The 14,501-nt window shown below is 57.3% G+C and overlaps 1 protein-coding gene across 3 annotated transcripts in view; it reads right to left on the bottom strand.

Moving 5' to 3' along the window:
• Positions 1-13,100, bottom strand: part of MYO18B (myosin XVIIIB) — a 223,701-nt gene extending 210,601 nt beyond the window's left edge. For 2 of the 3 annotated variants that reach the window (XM_079151214.1, XM_079151216.1), the window contains exons 1-3: positions 12,956-13,100; positions 2,172-2,331; positions 28-188 (exon numbers count right to left, since the gene is read on the bottom strand). In XM_079151214.1, the coding sequence (XP_079007340.1) occupies positions 28-188; positions 2,172-2,208 (198 nt within the window). In that variant the 5' untranslated portion in view covers positions 2,209-2,331; positions 12,956-13,100. The remainder of the gene's footprint in view (positions 1-27; positions 189-2,171; positions 2,332-12,955) is intronic. The other variant, XM_079151215.1, reaches the window with a different exon arrangement.
• Between the last annotated feature and the right edge of the window lie 1,401 nt (positions 13,101-14,501).

Raw genomic sequence — 14,501 nt, 5'->3', positions numbered from 1 at the left:
GCGGGTCCCCTCCACCGGGCCACTCACCTCTCGCTCTGGGGAGGCGAGCGCCGCCTGTTTCCTCCGCCTGGCTTCCTTGGACTCTTTCTCCGTCTCGCGGACCAGCTGCCTAATGAAGCCCCCGGGGATGACGGAGAAGAGGGGCGGGGGCGAGGACGGCGGAGGGCTCTTGTCCTCTTCCCGGATCTGCGTTGCAGAGGCAGGAGAGGAGAGAACCAAGTGAGCGAGCGGTCGCCACGGCGCCTGGGCGGGCGCGCAAGCCCAAGGCCCTGAGCGAGAGGCTGCGCGGAGCAGGTGGGGCTCAGCAGACCCGGGGCCTGGGACAGAGCCCCGAGGGGATGCACGCGAAGCAGAGCCAGGGAGTGGATCTCCTCCCGGCTCCAGCCGCCCTGTGTCAGGGATCATCTGGGCCACAGGTTCCCTTCCGTGGCTGGGGGCAGACCTTGCTCTGGGAGGACCCGCGAGGAAAGGGGCTTCTTAGGATTCCCGAAGGCGATGGATCCCAAGGATCCACCCACACTCTCCTGCTCCACCTCAGCTTGGAGTTAACATAATAATTGATCACTTAGTAAATCGCTTCCTTTGTGCATGGTGTATACAGTTGGCCCCTTTGTTCACGGGTTCTGCATCCCATCCATGGGCCCGACCAACCATGGGTGGAGGGGTGCCAGGGATGGAACCCAGTGGTGCTTAATCACTGAGGGTACTCCCAGCCCCACTCTATTTTTAATTTTGAGGCAGGGTCTTGCTTAGTTGTTTAGGGCATTACTAAATTGCTGAGGCTGGCCTCCAACTTGCAATCCTCCTGCCTCAGCCTCCTGAGCTGCTGGGATGACAGGCGTGCGCCAAGGCTCCCGGCAACATAACAACTGTTTTGACCACATTCACATTGTGTTATAAGTAACTCGAGGTGATTTAAACTACCCCAGGGATTATATGCAAATGTGGTGCCATTTTATATGAGGGGTTTGATTATCTGCAGATTTCAATAACGGCAAGGGTCCTGCACCTAGTTCCTGAGGACACTTAGGGGCTGCTGGGGAAGGACCCATCCCTGTGTCTCCAAGTCCTCTTAACTGTGCCTGCTTGGTGGTCCCTGAACCTTGACCCAGGCAGCCAGGGACTCCCTAGCTAAAACAGGTCACCTGGACCCCAGCAATTTTACCCTAGAAATGTGGCCAGACCAGAGCTGGCTGGACCTGCTTCTAGCTGAGGTCCTTTACTGGCCACGGCCACCTTGGAGACAGACCTGGAGCCCACTGTGGCCAGCTGGAGCGCGTGTTATTAAAGAAAGAAAAAAAAAATTGCCAGCGCTTTCTACGGAAGAGCCATTCACTGGCTTAGAGTAAACTCTTAATTGGGTCCTCTGCGCACTTCTGCAGGGACAGGCCCTCAGATGCCCAGCTGATAAAGGGGGGTCCAAAGGGGTTGGAGACAAGGACACAAAGCAGAGGCCAGGGACACGGTGGCGGTGACCTCAGAATGGGTCGCGCCCACTGACTCTTGCTCTGTCCCCCCCCATGAAGGACCAAGACCCACGGCCTGCATGGAGGTGAGCCCACGCCCTCTCCTAGGCCCACCTCTGCTGCCTCCCGCGCGCTCCTTGACCTACGCCCAGATCAGACTGCGGCGCAGGGAGCAGCTGCAGGCAGCCAGAGGCAGCCTCTGCTCACCCGGCCTTCTGCCACCAAGGCCCTGCCCGAGGGAGCCCTTCCCGACAACTGACGGAGATTACATAAGCGAAGAAAGAAACGGCTAGAGACCTGCTTCCAGGTTCCGGGTGACCGAGGCAGGGGCAATGGAAGCTGCCTGCTTGCACCAGGTCTGACTCCGCCCCACACCACCCTGCTCCTGCCATGCACCCCAGGGCTCATCAGGACTCAAGGGGAGACAGGACAGCTGGTCATCCCTGCTGCCCGGCCTCCCACAGGAACAGGGGAGACAGGCAGCCATGGAGGAGCTAAGGGCATGGTCCTAATGTCCCGCTGGGTCAGGAAGGCCTTGGCTAAGCAAGCTGGCTGAGCAGTGATGGGAAGCAGGATGGACATGTCACAGGCAGAGCTGGATGTGACTCCCCACCCAAAGAGGGAAGGGCTGGCCTGGGCCACACAGGCTTGTCCTCCAGGGTTGGAGTCAGCCCCTGCAGCCCCAGCCCAGGACACCACTTTCCTTCTGTTCCCACAGGGCGAGGCGTGATGAGATGGCCATGCTTAGGCAGCCCCGCTGGGGTGATGAGGCGATGAACTGGTGAGCCGAGATGGCGCTTCCGCCAGACAGCACGGAATGAGGCTCTAGGGGCACACGAAGCACATGAGATGGGTGGACACAGGCCTGGCACAGACACAGCGGGAGAGAAGAGAGAGACGGTTAGACCTGGGCACAGTCCCACCCCCCATCACTGCCGTAAACCACACCCAGATGGAGATGGGACAGTCAGGGACAGCTGGGGGGCCACACCCTCTTCCTCTTGACCCCACACTTAGTTTTTTTTTTAAATTTTTTTTAGGGGTGGTGGTGCTAGGGATTGAACCCAGGGCCTCGTGCATGCAAGGCAAGCACTCTACCAACTGAGCTACATCCCCAGCCCACACTTTACCATCTTGTCATGGCATAATACACAGTCGGAAAAAATACACGATTAACCACATGCATCTCAGCAGCTTTTGAGAAAAGACCTACAGGACTGGTGTCTCCATCTAAACGTGTTCCGTGACTATTTTATTGATGGGAGCTTCACTTGGAGACAGGGTGCTAGGGAACGTTCCACGGTGCTGGAAATCTGAGTAATATTTATGAATCACATCCTATGTGAAAGTCGAGTCCACTCTACAATTAAGATCAGCCGCTTGGGGCTGGGGAGGTGTCTCGGGCGGAGCACTTGCCTAGCACGTGTGAGGCCCTGGCTCTGATCCCAGCCACACACACGCCCTCCTTACAGATTGGACATCTTTCCGTATGTAAATTATATCTCAATTCAAACAATAAATAAAACACGATCAGGGCTCTGGAAACTTCTGCATGGCCACTATTCCCTCAAGTGACCCCCAACTCCTAACACCACGGACAGCAGGGTTTCTTCTTTTAAGGGGTGTCTGCCTGTGTTGTTTGATCACACAAATTAGGGGAGGGGCAGGATCTACAGCTCCCACTTGGCCTCTGGGCTTTGGGGAAAGGATCTAATCGCCGTATCGAGACCCTTAAACAGTGTTCATCGTTTGGGTCCCCAAAAGCTTGATTCTGTAAAGAAATTTGAGGATGTCATCCTAAACCAGAAATTTGCATCATTGTAATGCTTACATTACTGAAAAAGCAAGACCTGGTATCCAATAACCAGAGGATGTCAAATACGATCAAGTACATTCAACTCGAAGGAATATTATACTCCAGGCAAGAAAGTTTTTTAGAAAATGTTTGTTTGTTTGTTTGTTTGTTTGTTTTGGTACTGAGGATTGAACCCAAGGTGCTTAATCACTGAGTCACACCCTGGCCCTATTTTGTATTTTATTTAGAAACAGGGTCTTGCTGAGTTGCTTAGGGCCTCACTTTTGCTGAGGCCAGCTAGAACTTGCGATCCTCTTGCCTCAGCCTCCAGAGCCACTGGGGTTATAAGTGCACGCCACCGCGCCCAGCTGTTGTTTTTGACATGTGTTTTTTTCAACCTTATTAATTGCTTCATTCTAATCATATACAATAATGGGATTTAAAGCAGCTTTATTGAGATTTAATTTATCTGCCGTAAATTCACAATGTACAATTCACTGATTGTTCTTTCCTTTTTCGCCATGCAGGGGGTCGAACCCAGGGTCTTGCACAGGCTGTGCCGCTGAGCCACGTCCCCAGACAATTAGATGATGTGAAATGAATTTAGAGTTGTGCCGCTTGTCTCCACCATCCAGTTCTAGAACATTCTCACCACAGGATACACAGCATTCATGCCCATGCCACTAGCTACTTCCCACTGAGCCCCGGGTGGCTCCTGACCTCTGGCTGTTTCTGTATATTCGCTGTCCTTGGAAGGCACAGTATCGAGTGGCCCACACCCAGCTCCTTCCACTGGGCGCAGTTTCCAACTCATCCGCGTTATCTTGCGGATCGGGGACTCCATTCCTTTCTGGTCTCAGTGGGGGCTCCCTTGCGTGCAGAGACCACCAGTAGCTGGGCATTTACTTGGGTTGTTTCCACACTGGGGTGTCATGAGAAACGTTGAGACAGTCATGCACGTCTTCTCAGGAACGTAGGTTTTCATTTCTCTTGGAGATTCCTAGGAGTGGAATTTCTGCCTTCTCTGGCAAATTTGTGTTTGATTTTTTTTTTTTTTTCCCAAGAAATTGTTGAGCTGTTTTCCAAAGTGGTTACACCATTTCCTGACCACCTTGTGGCGTCTGAGGGTCGTCTGGGAAACTTTGTGGGGTCACAGTGGGGGAAGCCCATCTTAGCTTGTACAGTGATTGGATAGGGTTTAAGTGTGTCCCCCACGGGTTCCTGTGATCCAGGCCTGTTCCTCAGTGTGGCTGTGTTGAGATGATGGGTCCTTTAAGAGGCGGAGCTTAGTGGGAGGTGGTTGGGCCATTGGAGGCGTGCCCTTGGAAGGGATCAGGTAGTTCTCTTAGGACTGGGGTAGTTCTTGCCAGAGGGTTGCTATGGAAAGCAAGCCTGGGCCCTTTCTCTCTGGCTTCCCTCCCCCCATAGGTTACCATTCACCATCAGGTCCTCAGTGGCCAGCATCATGCCTTTGAGCATCCAAAACTTTGAGCCAAATAAGCCTCTTTCCTTCACACATTAAGCAGCCTCAGACATTTCATTATAGCAATGGAAAATGGACTCAAATATCAGAGTATGACATTACATACATGAAAACTGTCCAAAATGGCCAGGCACAGTGGCACACGCCTGTTATCCCAGCAGCTCGGGAGGCTGAGGCAGAAGGATCGCGAGTTCAGAGCCAGCCTCAGCAAAAGTGAGGCCCTAAGCAACTCAGCAAGACCCTGTCTCTAAATAAAATTTTTTTTAAAAGGCGGGGGGAGCTGGGGATGTGGCTCAGTGGAAAAGCGCCTCTGGGTTCAGTCCCTGGTACAAAAAAAAAAGTCCAAAATGGGAACAAAACAGACCACATGAAAGATCAAGTGGAAGAAACCCCCCCAAGACTTGGTGGCGTGCCTCGAGTGCTCTCCCCTCTCGCCCACCCTCCAAGCCCTGTCCCTCATGGGTTCCTCGCTGCCTCCTCCTGGAAGATGCTCCCGCCATCCCAGCTGTCACGGCCATCACTGACCAGCAGCTTCCGGGCCTGGACGGCGTCCACAGTGACCTGCCGCGAGCTGTCAGCTCGGGCAGCTGCGGCGGCAGGTGGGGGGCGGAGCCTGGCGGGCCCCGCCCACTGAGGCGCTGGCACCTCTCGCGAGAGCGCCTCCTGCGCCGCTGCTTCCCACTCAGCTCAGCGGAGCCAGCCCGGGAGCTTGAGGTCGCCCGCGGGGGCGTCTGCACCCCGGGGATGCGCAGCTTCCACGAAGCCCGCCGGGAGCTGGCCTGGCAGCCCCGCCCGGCAGGGCCGGGCCTCCTCCCGCACAGCCTCCCGAGGAGGCACCTCCAGGTCCAGGGTGTGAAAGGGACACTCAGCGCCCGTGAGGTCCCGTGCCCAAGGAGGACCCGGGAAACGCGTCCAAGTGCAAAAAGCCCAGTGCGAGGCCGCCCCCGACCCCCAGCCTGAAGCAGGGGGCTGAGCTCAGAGGATGCAGGGGCGGGACCCGGGAAGGGGGGACAGACGTGCACCGCCTGTCCCTCGGGGGACACTGGAGCGGCCCCCAGTGACTCACAGGTCACAGCCCAGGTTATGAATAGGCCTGACGTGTGGGTGAGGTGGCTGTGTTGGCTCCGTCCCCTCCCCTGCAGCCCGGGCCACCTGCTGCCCGAGAATCCCCTCCCCAGCGGAGGCTCCAGGGGGAGGCCTGCCGTGGTGGGGGCTGCCGGGTGCCCCGACTGCGGCCTCTGCTCCGGGGACACTGAGTTCCCCGCGGGGCGCTGGCTCCCTGGGTCCGCCCCTCGGCTCCCCGCCAGCCCCACTGACCCCGGGCCAGGAGCCAGTGCCGCCCGGGCTTCGTCAAGCTTTAATTTAAGCAAGTGTTCTTATCACCATGACCCTTCCAGCCTCAAGCCACACGGGCCACATCAGCTGCTGTCCTAAGCCCAGGAGGAGGCCCGGGACACTGAATTCACACCGCAGGTCTCGAGGCAACCCTAGGGGTGAGGGAGGGCTGGCTGGACACCGCCTCCAGTCGTGCTCGCTGCCTCTGAACAGCCCAGCCGCTCTCCACGCGTCCCTGCTGCCCGTAAATGTCCAGTCCCACAAGGCAGCCAGACCTCTCCTGTCTCATAATAGATGCCAAGTCTTTGTGGTGGCCCACAGGGTCCCTTAGGACCACCTGTCCTTGCATCCTCCTCTTCAGGAGCCCCCTGAAGACCCCCTTCCAGGCACCCTCGCACCCCAGGACTTTGCCTGTGCTGTTCCTGCTGCCTTAAATGCTTTTCCTTCTGCACATCTCATACCTTCACCTCCTGCAGTCTTTGTTTAAAGTCATTCTCTCAATAAACCCACCACCGCTCCCATTTCAGCTGGAGCCTAGTCCCCATCCCGCCCCTCTGCCCTTCAGAGCCAGAACCTCTGTCTTCCCTTCTTTGATAAATACTTGTTGAATGACTGAGTGAGTGCATGAGTGATTAGGAGCGTGGCCGAGAGGGATTTCTGACGTCCCGCAGTGCTGGGTGCACACGGTGGGCCTGTGATCGCGGTTTACCTTCTGGAGAGCTCGGGAAGCTCTCAGAGACTCAGTTTCTTTCATCTGTGAAATGGGGACACACACATTTGATCAGGAGTCTGATCACCGTTAACTTCTCTCAGTCAACTTTTCATTTTTCTCTTGACCTCTGATGAACCAGAGACTCCAGCCCAGGCCAGCACCAGAGGACTCTCTGACACTTAGCAAGAAGCAATCAGGACCCCTAAGCTGCCCCAGAACTCTGAGCTTCCTACTGAGCCTAGAATTTAATTGTTAGATCTATCACCATATTTTATTCTCATTACAGTGCCACAAGGTTGGCATCATTTCCATAGAGCAGACAGCAGCTCAGAGAGGTTAAGGCACTTGCCCAGGACACCCAGCAAGATTGGGGTGAGATCTGCCTCCAGATGTGTCCAACTCCCTCAGTGGAGGCCAGCTCCTCGTCACAGCTCCACATCAGCGACGTTAAGAGATCACCAAGCTGGGGGTGCCAGGTTGAGGGCCCAGAGGAGTCCCAGGTCCTGGGGCACAACGTGAAACCCTGAGACGGTGGCTCAAGTGAGTGAGGCATAGATGGGGCTGGGCTGCCGGGAGGGGTTGTGGAAATTTACTTTGCGTCTGTTTGGCGTCTGGTGCTGGATGTAGGTTGTTCGGGGATCAGTGAGGTTAACTCACTTGAGGCAGCACCAGAGGAGGGGAGATGACCTGGATCATCGGGCGCCCCTCTGAGATTCCTGCTGCCCCATGTGAAGGGGAGGAGGGAAAGAAAGAAGAGCCAGGGGTCATAGTGGCCCCTGGCATTCTGGGCACTGGGAACTTGAGCAGATGCCGTCATTTGCTCTTCAAGGTGGATTGGGTGAGTAGTCCCATCCCATGACACTCGCGTGGAGGGAGAGGACGTGCTTTGCCCCCAACCAGGAGGAGGTGTGGCTGCTTCTTGGACACAGATGGTCTGACCCCAGAGGCCTGGGCCACCGCAGCAGGCTGGTCTCCTGGTCTGGCCTGCCACGTGTCCCTGCGTGCAGCAGCTTCTCCAGGACAGCTGAACATGTGGTGGACGTCGCCGTCCATCCTCTGCCCTTTCTGCCTTTGCTTACAATCCCATCTTGCCCACAGTTTGGTTTGGAAGTCTCACTGTCAGGTCCCCAGCTGGCTCACAGGTCTGGAGGCGGGCAGAGGGGAGCCGCTGGGGGCTCAGGCACGGGGCTCACTGAGGTGAGTGGGCTCCCTGGCCCCAGGTGCCTCTCAAGGTCACATGGACGGAGGCCAGGCATGCAGAGCAGGGAGGATGCTGGGGGCTTGCAGACGCCCCTGAGCCCCTGCCCTTCGCTGTGCAGATGCACATCCGCCCTCCCCGTCTGGCCTGTGCCTGCGGGGCTGACCCACGTGGCTCCTCCCTGTGCCGCCTGGCTGTACCCCGGGAATCCCGCATCAGCAGGGGACCAGAGGGATCCAGGCCAGCTCTCCTCTGCTGAGCGGCCCTGGCTCCCTCTGCTCACTGCAGGAGCCCTGAGCTGCCCCGGAGAAGAGCCGCCTGGGAGAGGCTGGTAACAGGAATGGGATCGTGGCTCCAGCTCCAGGTGGCTTGCCCTCTTGAGGGCCACCTCAGGTCCTCGGGGGAGGCCGCCAGTCTCCATGCCCCTCCCCTGCCACAGCTCTCCTGCCCTTTGGCCTCTTTGGAGAGGGCTGGCAGGGGCCCGCACAGGAGCAGCTAGGGCCTGGGAGATGCTGCCTCCATACGGGGCTCCATCTCCCCCCACAGGCCCTGTGAGCAGTCCTTGCCAGGGTCCCAGCTTCCCTGCGCTCCTCTCTCTCCTCCTTCGCCCCGCGGCTAGCCTCTGAGCACCCCAACAGACTTTGCTGTTCCTCAAACCCAACAGGCCTTCCTTGGAGGAGCTGCTCTATTACACAGATTCTCCAGCAGAGTCGAATGTGCTATTTTCTGGAAGGACCTTGACAGATACAGCCAGGGGCGAGTAGGTCTCAACTCTCACGTAACATGGGTAGGTGGGCAATGGCCACCTGCAGTATTCTTTGGGATGGACTCTAAGTCTTTGTCTGGGCTCAGTGGTAATAAAGTCCTGTGATTGATTATTAATGTCTGCCCTGAGCTCAGCAGGAGGGGAAGGTGCCAGGCCTACCTACGTGCCACAGATGGGTCAAGTGGGTTAAAGTGACTCCGCCGAGCTCACCTAAGCCTTGCCTTGGTGGCCAAAGAGCCAGACCATAATGGAAAGGGTCTGTAAGCAGCATTCATGGTCCAAGCAGAGGAAATAGCTCTCAAGGCCTTGCAGGTCTGGGTGACAACAGAACCAGTTTCTGCCCCTCAGGGCCTGAGGCCCGACACCTCTTCCACCCAGACAGAGAGCTGCCTCACCAGGACTGCCACATGCTGGCCCGGCCCTGCCCTCTGAGGGACAGACGACACGGTGAACCCCTTCTCCACTGTGGAGTCTGCCCAGCTCTCTTATCTGGTGCTGTCCTCTGCTCCCCCAAGGAAGTGACTTCCAGACGCAGTGCGACTGAGCCCTGCCCGCTGGGGTCTTCTGACCCGCCCTTTGCAGCAAAGTGACATTTCGCTCTGTGGGAGGGGGACAGGGCCAACGCAGCCCAGCTCAGTCCCACACTCAGACACCCTGCCCATGCCCAGTCTTCAGGGCTGCAACGCCCCCCTCTGTCAGGTGGGGGCGCTGTCCTTCCTCACCCGCTTCACCGGGAGACCAGAGTATGGGCGCTCCTTATGCCCATGGGCAATTACCAACTTTATTATAGGGTCCTTGGCTGTCGCTACATCCCGTCGGTCATTTCAAGTCCCAGGTCGATGAAAACTTCCAAATGCTTTGCACACCAGTGGCTAAGCCAACAGCCCCCCAATCCCTAAATTATGGAGTGGATGTTTCTTAGGAAAATTAGAGAAAACAGTCTCATCTCCCCCAGCACATTGACCCTCCTGTCCATATCTGTGGTTGACATGCTGACCTCGGTTGGCCACATGCTCCTTGCTGGACCGTGCAGATTGCCCTCATGGCCTAGTGCACCGACAGCCACTAGGGCTTCCCTTGCATGTCAGCGCTGACTGACTGGTAGTTCGGGCTGCCTACAGTGTGGTCTAGAGAAGGATCCTAAAGCTGTGTCTGGATTCAACAGGAAAGTGTGCTGTGATTGACTAGCAATGTCTGCCCGAGGCATGGCAATGGTCAGGGGGGCACCCATGCTAAGCATTGCTCTTTCCAGGCTGGGGTTTCCCCTGCCATAAGGAAGCACGAAGCTAGTCACACATCACCTGGAGCCCTGCCCCGGCTGCTCTGAGGGTTTGAGTTTCTAGTGAAGATCTGATGTTACCTCTTAAAATGTCACGAATATGGTAGCTGCTAGCCATGACTAGTTCAGTTTATATCACTGTACATAAAATTTTAAAATCTGCTTCTCTGTTGTGTGAGCCATGTTTCAAGTTCTCAATAGCCACGAGGGATGAGTGGACACCATATTAGCACAGGTACGAAGGTTTCTAGAAAGTTCTACTAGACCCATGTTTTTCGCCAGTTAGTTGTGCCAATGGGCATCTGGCAGTGCCCAAAGACATTGCTGGTTGACCCAGCTGGACAGAAGGTGCTTCTGGCCTCTCGTGGGTCAAGACCCAGGGTGCCCCTAAGCATCCTATACAACGTGTGCCACAAAGAACCTATCCAGCCCCAAATGCCCATAGTGCCAAGGTGGATGCGGGTCCAGACCCTGGTCTAGAATGACCTCGTCACGTGCAGAGGAGCATTATGGGAAAGGGGGACAGCGTCATCTTTGCTTTGAGTGAGAAATAAGTGTGACATAGAAAGAAATGAGACAAGGAGCCAGTCACCGTTAACAGGAAAACCCAAGGAAAGAAAGTCCCAGCCCCTCTGACGCTCCTTCCCACCCTGTAGGACAGGTGTGGTCCCCCTGCTCCGTGACCTTGACCGCGGCATTAAGTGAGCAGTGAGTGCCCCAGGCGTTGCTCCCCTGCCTTCATGATAGCAGCCGAAGCGACCCACTTTCCTTTCTCTCGGCCTGACCTCGCGTCCCCGAAGCCTCCAAGTCTCACGTCCTGATCTGTAAAATGGCTACAGAGTCACGGCTGAGCTCCCAGGCGTGCTAAGCGTGAGCCAGACATTGGATCCCGGGGGCAGATGTGTCTGTCTCAGCGGCTCACCCAGCTGTCCGCCATGACATCGGAGCTCAGTGCCCAGCTGGGGCCCCAGGAGCAGCTGAGAGCGCTCCGGCCCTCATGGGTGGGGACAGAGTCCCCTGATGTCCAAGGACTGCACTTGTGCCTTATGATTCATTTTTATTGCCCCCATCCAAACAAGAACTGAGATTTAATCCTTGCTTTCAAGCGTTGGAGGAGGATGGAAGAGGTTCCGGGGTGGAGATTGGAGTATTATCTCATTAGCCTCCAAGGCAGGAGCTGATCTAAGCTGTTACTGCAGAGCTGTGTGTCCTTAAGCAAGTTACCTCCCCTCTCTGTGCCTTGAAAGCACCGTGGGTAAACGGAGGGGGTTGAATGGATGGTGCTCAGGAAACCCTGAGCTTGTCTAAAACCCAGCTCCTCCATCTTTCAAATCCTTCGGTACCACGTAGTTCTACTGTGAACCGTGCCCTGTCCCACGGCCGCCAGTCATCCACCTAAGGTGAACCCTGCCGCTGTTCCCATCTACCGAGGGCCGGGCACCGGGCACCCGGCAGGGCTGCCCTGTCATGGCCTGGTAGAGACGCCAGAGGCCTGGCCTGTGGCAGCTCCGGGGAGGTCTCTCTGGCTCGGAGCCTCCGTGGTCACCCCTGGATGACCCAGGAGGTGAATGGCGGCCTAGCCAAACCCCTGCCAGGGTCAGAGCCTGAGTACCCACACCCACTCCTGACCAGGCTGGGCAGCCACGTGCCGGGCAGCCGCCTCTGGGGTTCCTGCTCACCGCAGGGGACCATCTGCGAGGCTCCTGCGCCGTCCCCAGGATCGCTCAAGAGAGTGGGGTGTGCCCAAGGTCACAGTCCGCTGAGCCCGAAACCCGCTACTCAAGGTGGCCAGACCCGAGTGGGAGTGGACGGCACATCTGCTGATTGGTGACAGCATTCCCTCCAAAGCAGGGGACCGGGAGACCCCTCCCTCCCCTCCCTTGCCCTCCCCCCACCCCTCCCCCTCCCCCTCCCCCTGCTCCTCCGACACTCAGGGCTTATCACCCAGGACAGGAAAACACCCCTTCAGTCAGGAGGGAAGACAGCCCGCCCAGGAACCGCCATCGCTCTTGGGCACTAGAGGTCCTCAGCTTTGGTCAACTGGGGCACTGAGCAGGACAGGCCTCCTCTTGGATGGCCGCAAACTGAAAGTACCCGCCTAGCTTTCCAGACGCTGCAGGGTGGAAGCCCAGGACCTGCACTTGTGGGTCACGGCCAGGCTGGGCAGCCTGGAGCCCACGGAGGGCCAAGAGGACTGTCCCCCCGCAACCTCCTCCCAGGGAAGCGGCACAGAGGCCGCGGCCGGAGGCCCACAGCCGGGAGGCCGTGGAGGAGAGGCAGCTCCACCGGGAAGTACAGCCCCTCCCCGTGCCTCCCTCAGGCCACTGAGACCTGTGGATCTTCTTCATTCAGAGAAGAGCCTGGAACGGGCGCAGCGCATCAGGCAGCCCCTCTCAGGGAAGCGCAGGGTGACCTTAAAACCTCCAGCCATGAACCTGAGCCCCTCCCCCACCACGCACACATTTGAAATTTGAAATTAAAAACCATTAAAATTCAAATTAAAACCGCGACGCTGGGCCGGGTTGAAAACATGAAGGCAGAGCGTGGCTCCCTCACCGCACACAGACCACCGGCCGAGCAGGGATCCCGGGCAGCTGAGGCCAACAGCCGGGCCCCAGGCCACAGCAGAGGACCTGAGCACATTCTCTAAAAGGATTCTGAACCGGGTCCCCGCAAAAGATCCGCGCAAAGTGGGTGCCCTGGGCCCGGCCTTGGGCTCTAACATTCTTCCACAAAGTAGTCTTGTCCTCGAAGTGAGCGGCAGGAGCCACCAATCAAGGAAAAAGACCTCAGGATCCTCAAGACCAGAAAGGCCCAAAATAGACCCAAAGGCCAGGGGCCTCCCAGCCCAGCCCCCAAGGCACATTCCAGAAATTCAGAAAGGCCTTTCTCTCAAGGTCCCCAGCGCCAACCCTCAGTACCTGGTGGCCACGGGACGCAAGCACCACTCCTGAGTGAGAGGTCTCCCAGGCGGCCACCAAAGGCCCCAGCGATGGGGAGCAGGGCGACGGAGAGCGGTCAGGAGCACCCTCCCCGCTCCCTCGCACACTTGTCCTCCTGGCCGCTCCTCCCGGCCGCTCCCCCACCCTCCGCGGGAGCCAATGTGATCCAGCAGCTGAGTCGACAAGTCATTTCTAAAATTAGCCCGTGAGCTCCAGGTCTGGCTAGGGGTGGCCGTTGACCAGGCCGCAGAGAGCATGGACATATTTGGTGGCACAGAGCAGGGGAGGGGACAGCTCCGCAGGGGAGGGGACAGTTCCTCACGCAAGCACATTCTCGGCCGTTGTGTGTGTGTCCCAGGGCTGGCTACAGGGAGGCTGTAGGATTTGGGTCGGGGAGGAAGCAGCTCTGCATTCCAACCAGAGGCTGGAGGGAAATTTCTGGAAGGATTGCTGAGGCCTCCTGGTAGGCAGCCAAAGTGAGAAAACATGTCCACTGGGCTTCTCGGGTGGCCGGTAAATTCCAGGCAACTGCCCCCACTTTATCGGTGGGGAAACTGAGGCACGGAAGGGTCAACCAACTCGCCCAAGGCCATGGAGAGCTGGAACTCAACCCCAGGCCGTGCTGACCCCGGAAAGCTCACAGGACACTATGTGCTATAGAAGGTGCTTTGCCCTGGGGCTGAGGGGTGGCTCAGAAGCTCAGGGGCAGAGCTCACGTGCAGGACTCTGAGCTCGGTCCCCACCACTTAAAAAAAATGTGCTTCACCCACTGCCTGGAAGGACAGAAGCCAATATTTATTTTTTTTAATTTTTTAAAAATTTGAGTACCAGGGATTAAACTCAGGGGCACTCGACCACCGAGCCACGTCCCCAGCCCTATTTTCTATTTTATTTGAAGACAGGGTCTTGCTGAGTGGCTTAGGGCCTTGCTAAGTTGCTGAGGCTGGCTTTGAACTCCTGATCCTCCTGCCCCAGCCTCCTGAGGCGCTCGGATGACAGGCATGTGTCACTGCACCTGGCAAGGGGTCTCCATAGATGAAGGAATTCAGCAATAATTTCCCACGGTACACGTTTCCTCCGGAGTCTTGAGAATCCGTCCTCAGTCGGAAGTTCACTGAAGCCCTAGGAGGAGTGTCTGGGAATGGCCCTCCTTCAACGCACGGGCAATTGCAGACAGCTCCGGGGCCCCAGGGGAGGGTGGCGTGGGGCGTCCCAGGCTGCTCCAGGGGGCGAGATGGGGGACAACAGGTCTCCGAGTCACTTCCTCCAGACCGGCTGTGTGGGTTGGCATTGAAAGGCCACCGCCCCCATGCAACCTCGCTCCCGGGGCTTTCTGTCCTGCTCTGCTCCTGGCTGTTGGCCTTAACCATGGAGCTGATGTTCAGAAATGATCTCTGGGTTCAGGGAAGGGGGTTCCTGAAAGCCGTGACCGCTGGTGGTGGTTCTGTGGACCCTCAGGAAACCGTCTGTGCCCAGGGAGTCCTGGGACATGTCTTTGGTTTTTCTTCTCAGAAAGGCCTCTCTC

The sequence above is a fragment of the Sciurus vulgaris genome (assembly GCF_902686455.1).
Source record: "Sciurus vulgaris genome assembly, chromosome: 8".
In the NCBI taxonomy this organism is placed as follows: domain Eukaryota; kingdom Metazoa; phylum Chordata; class Mammalia; order Rodentia; family Sciuridae; genus Sciurus; species Sciurus vulgaris.
The sequence above is the reverse complement of the archived record's forward strand: the minus strand, read 5'-3'. Positions and strand labels throughout refer to the sequence as shown.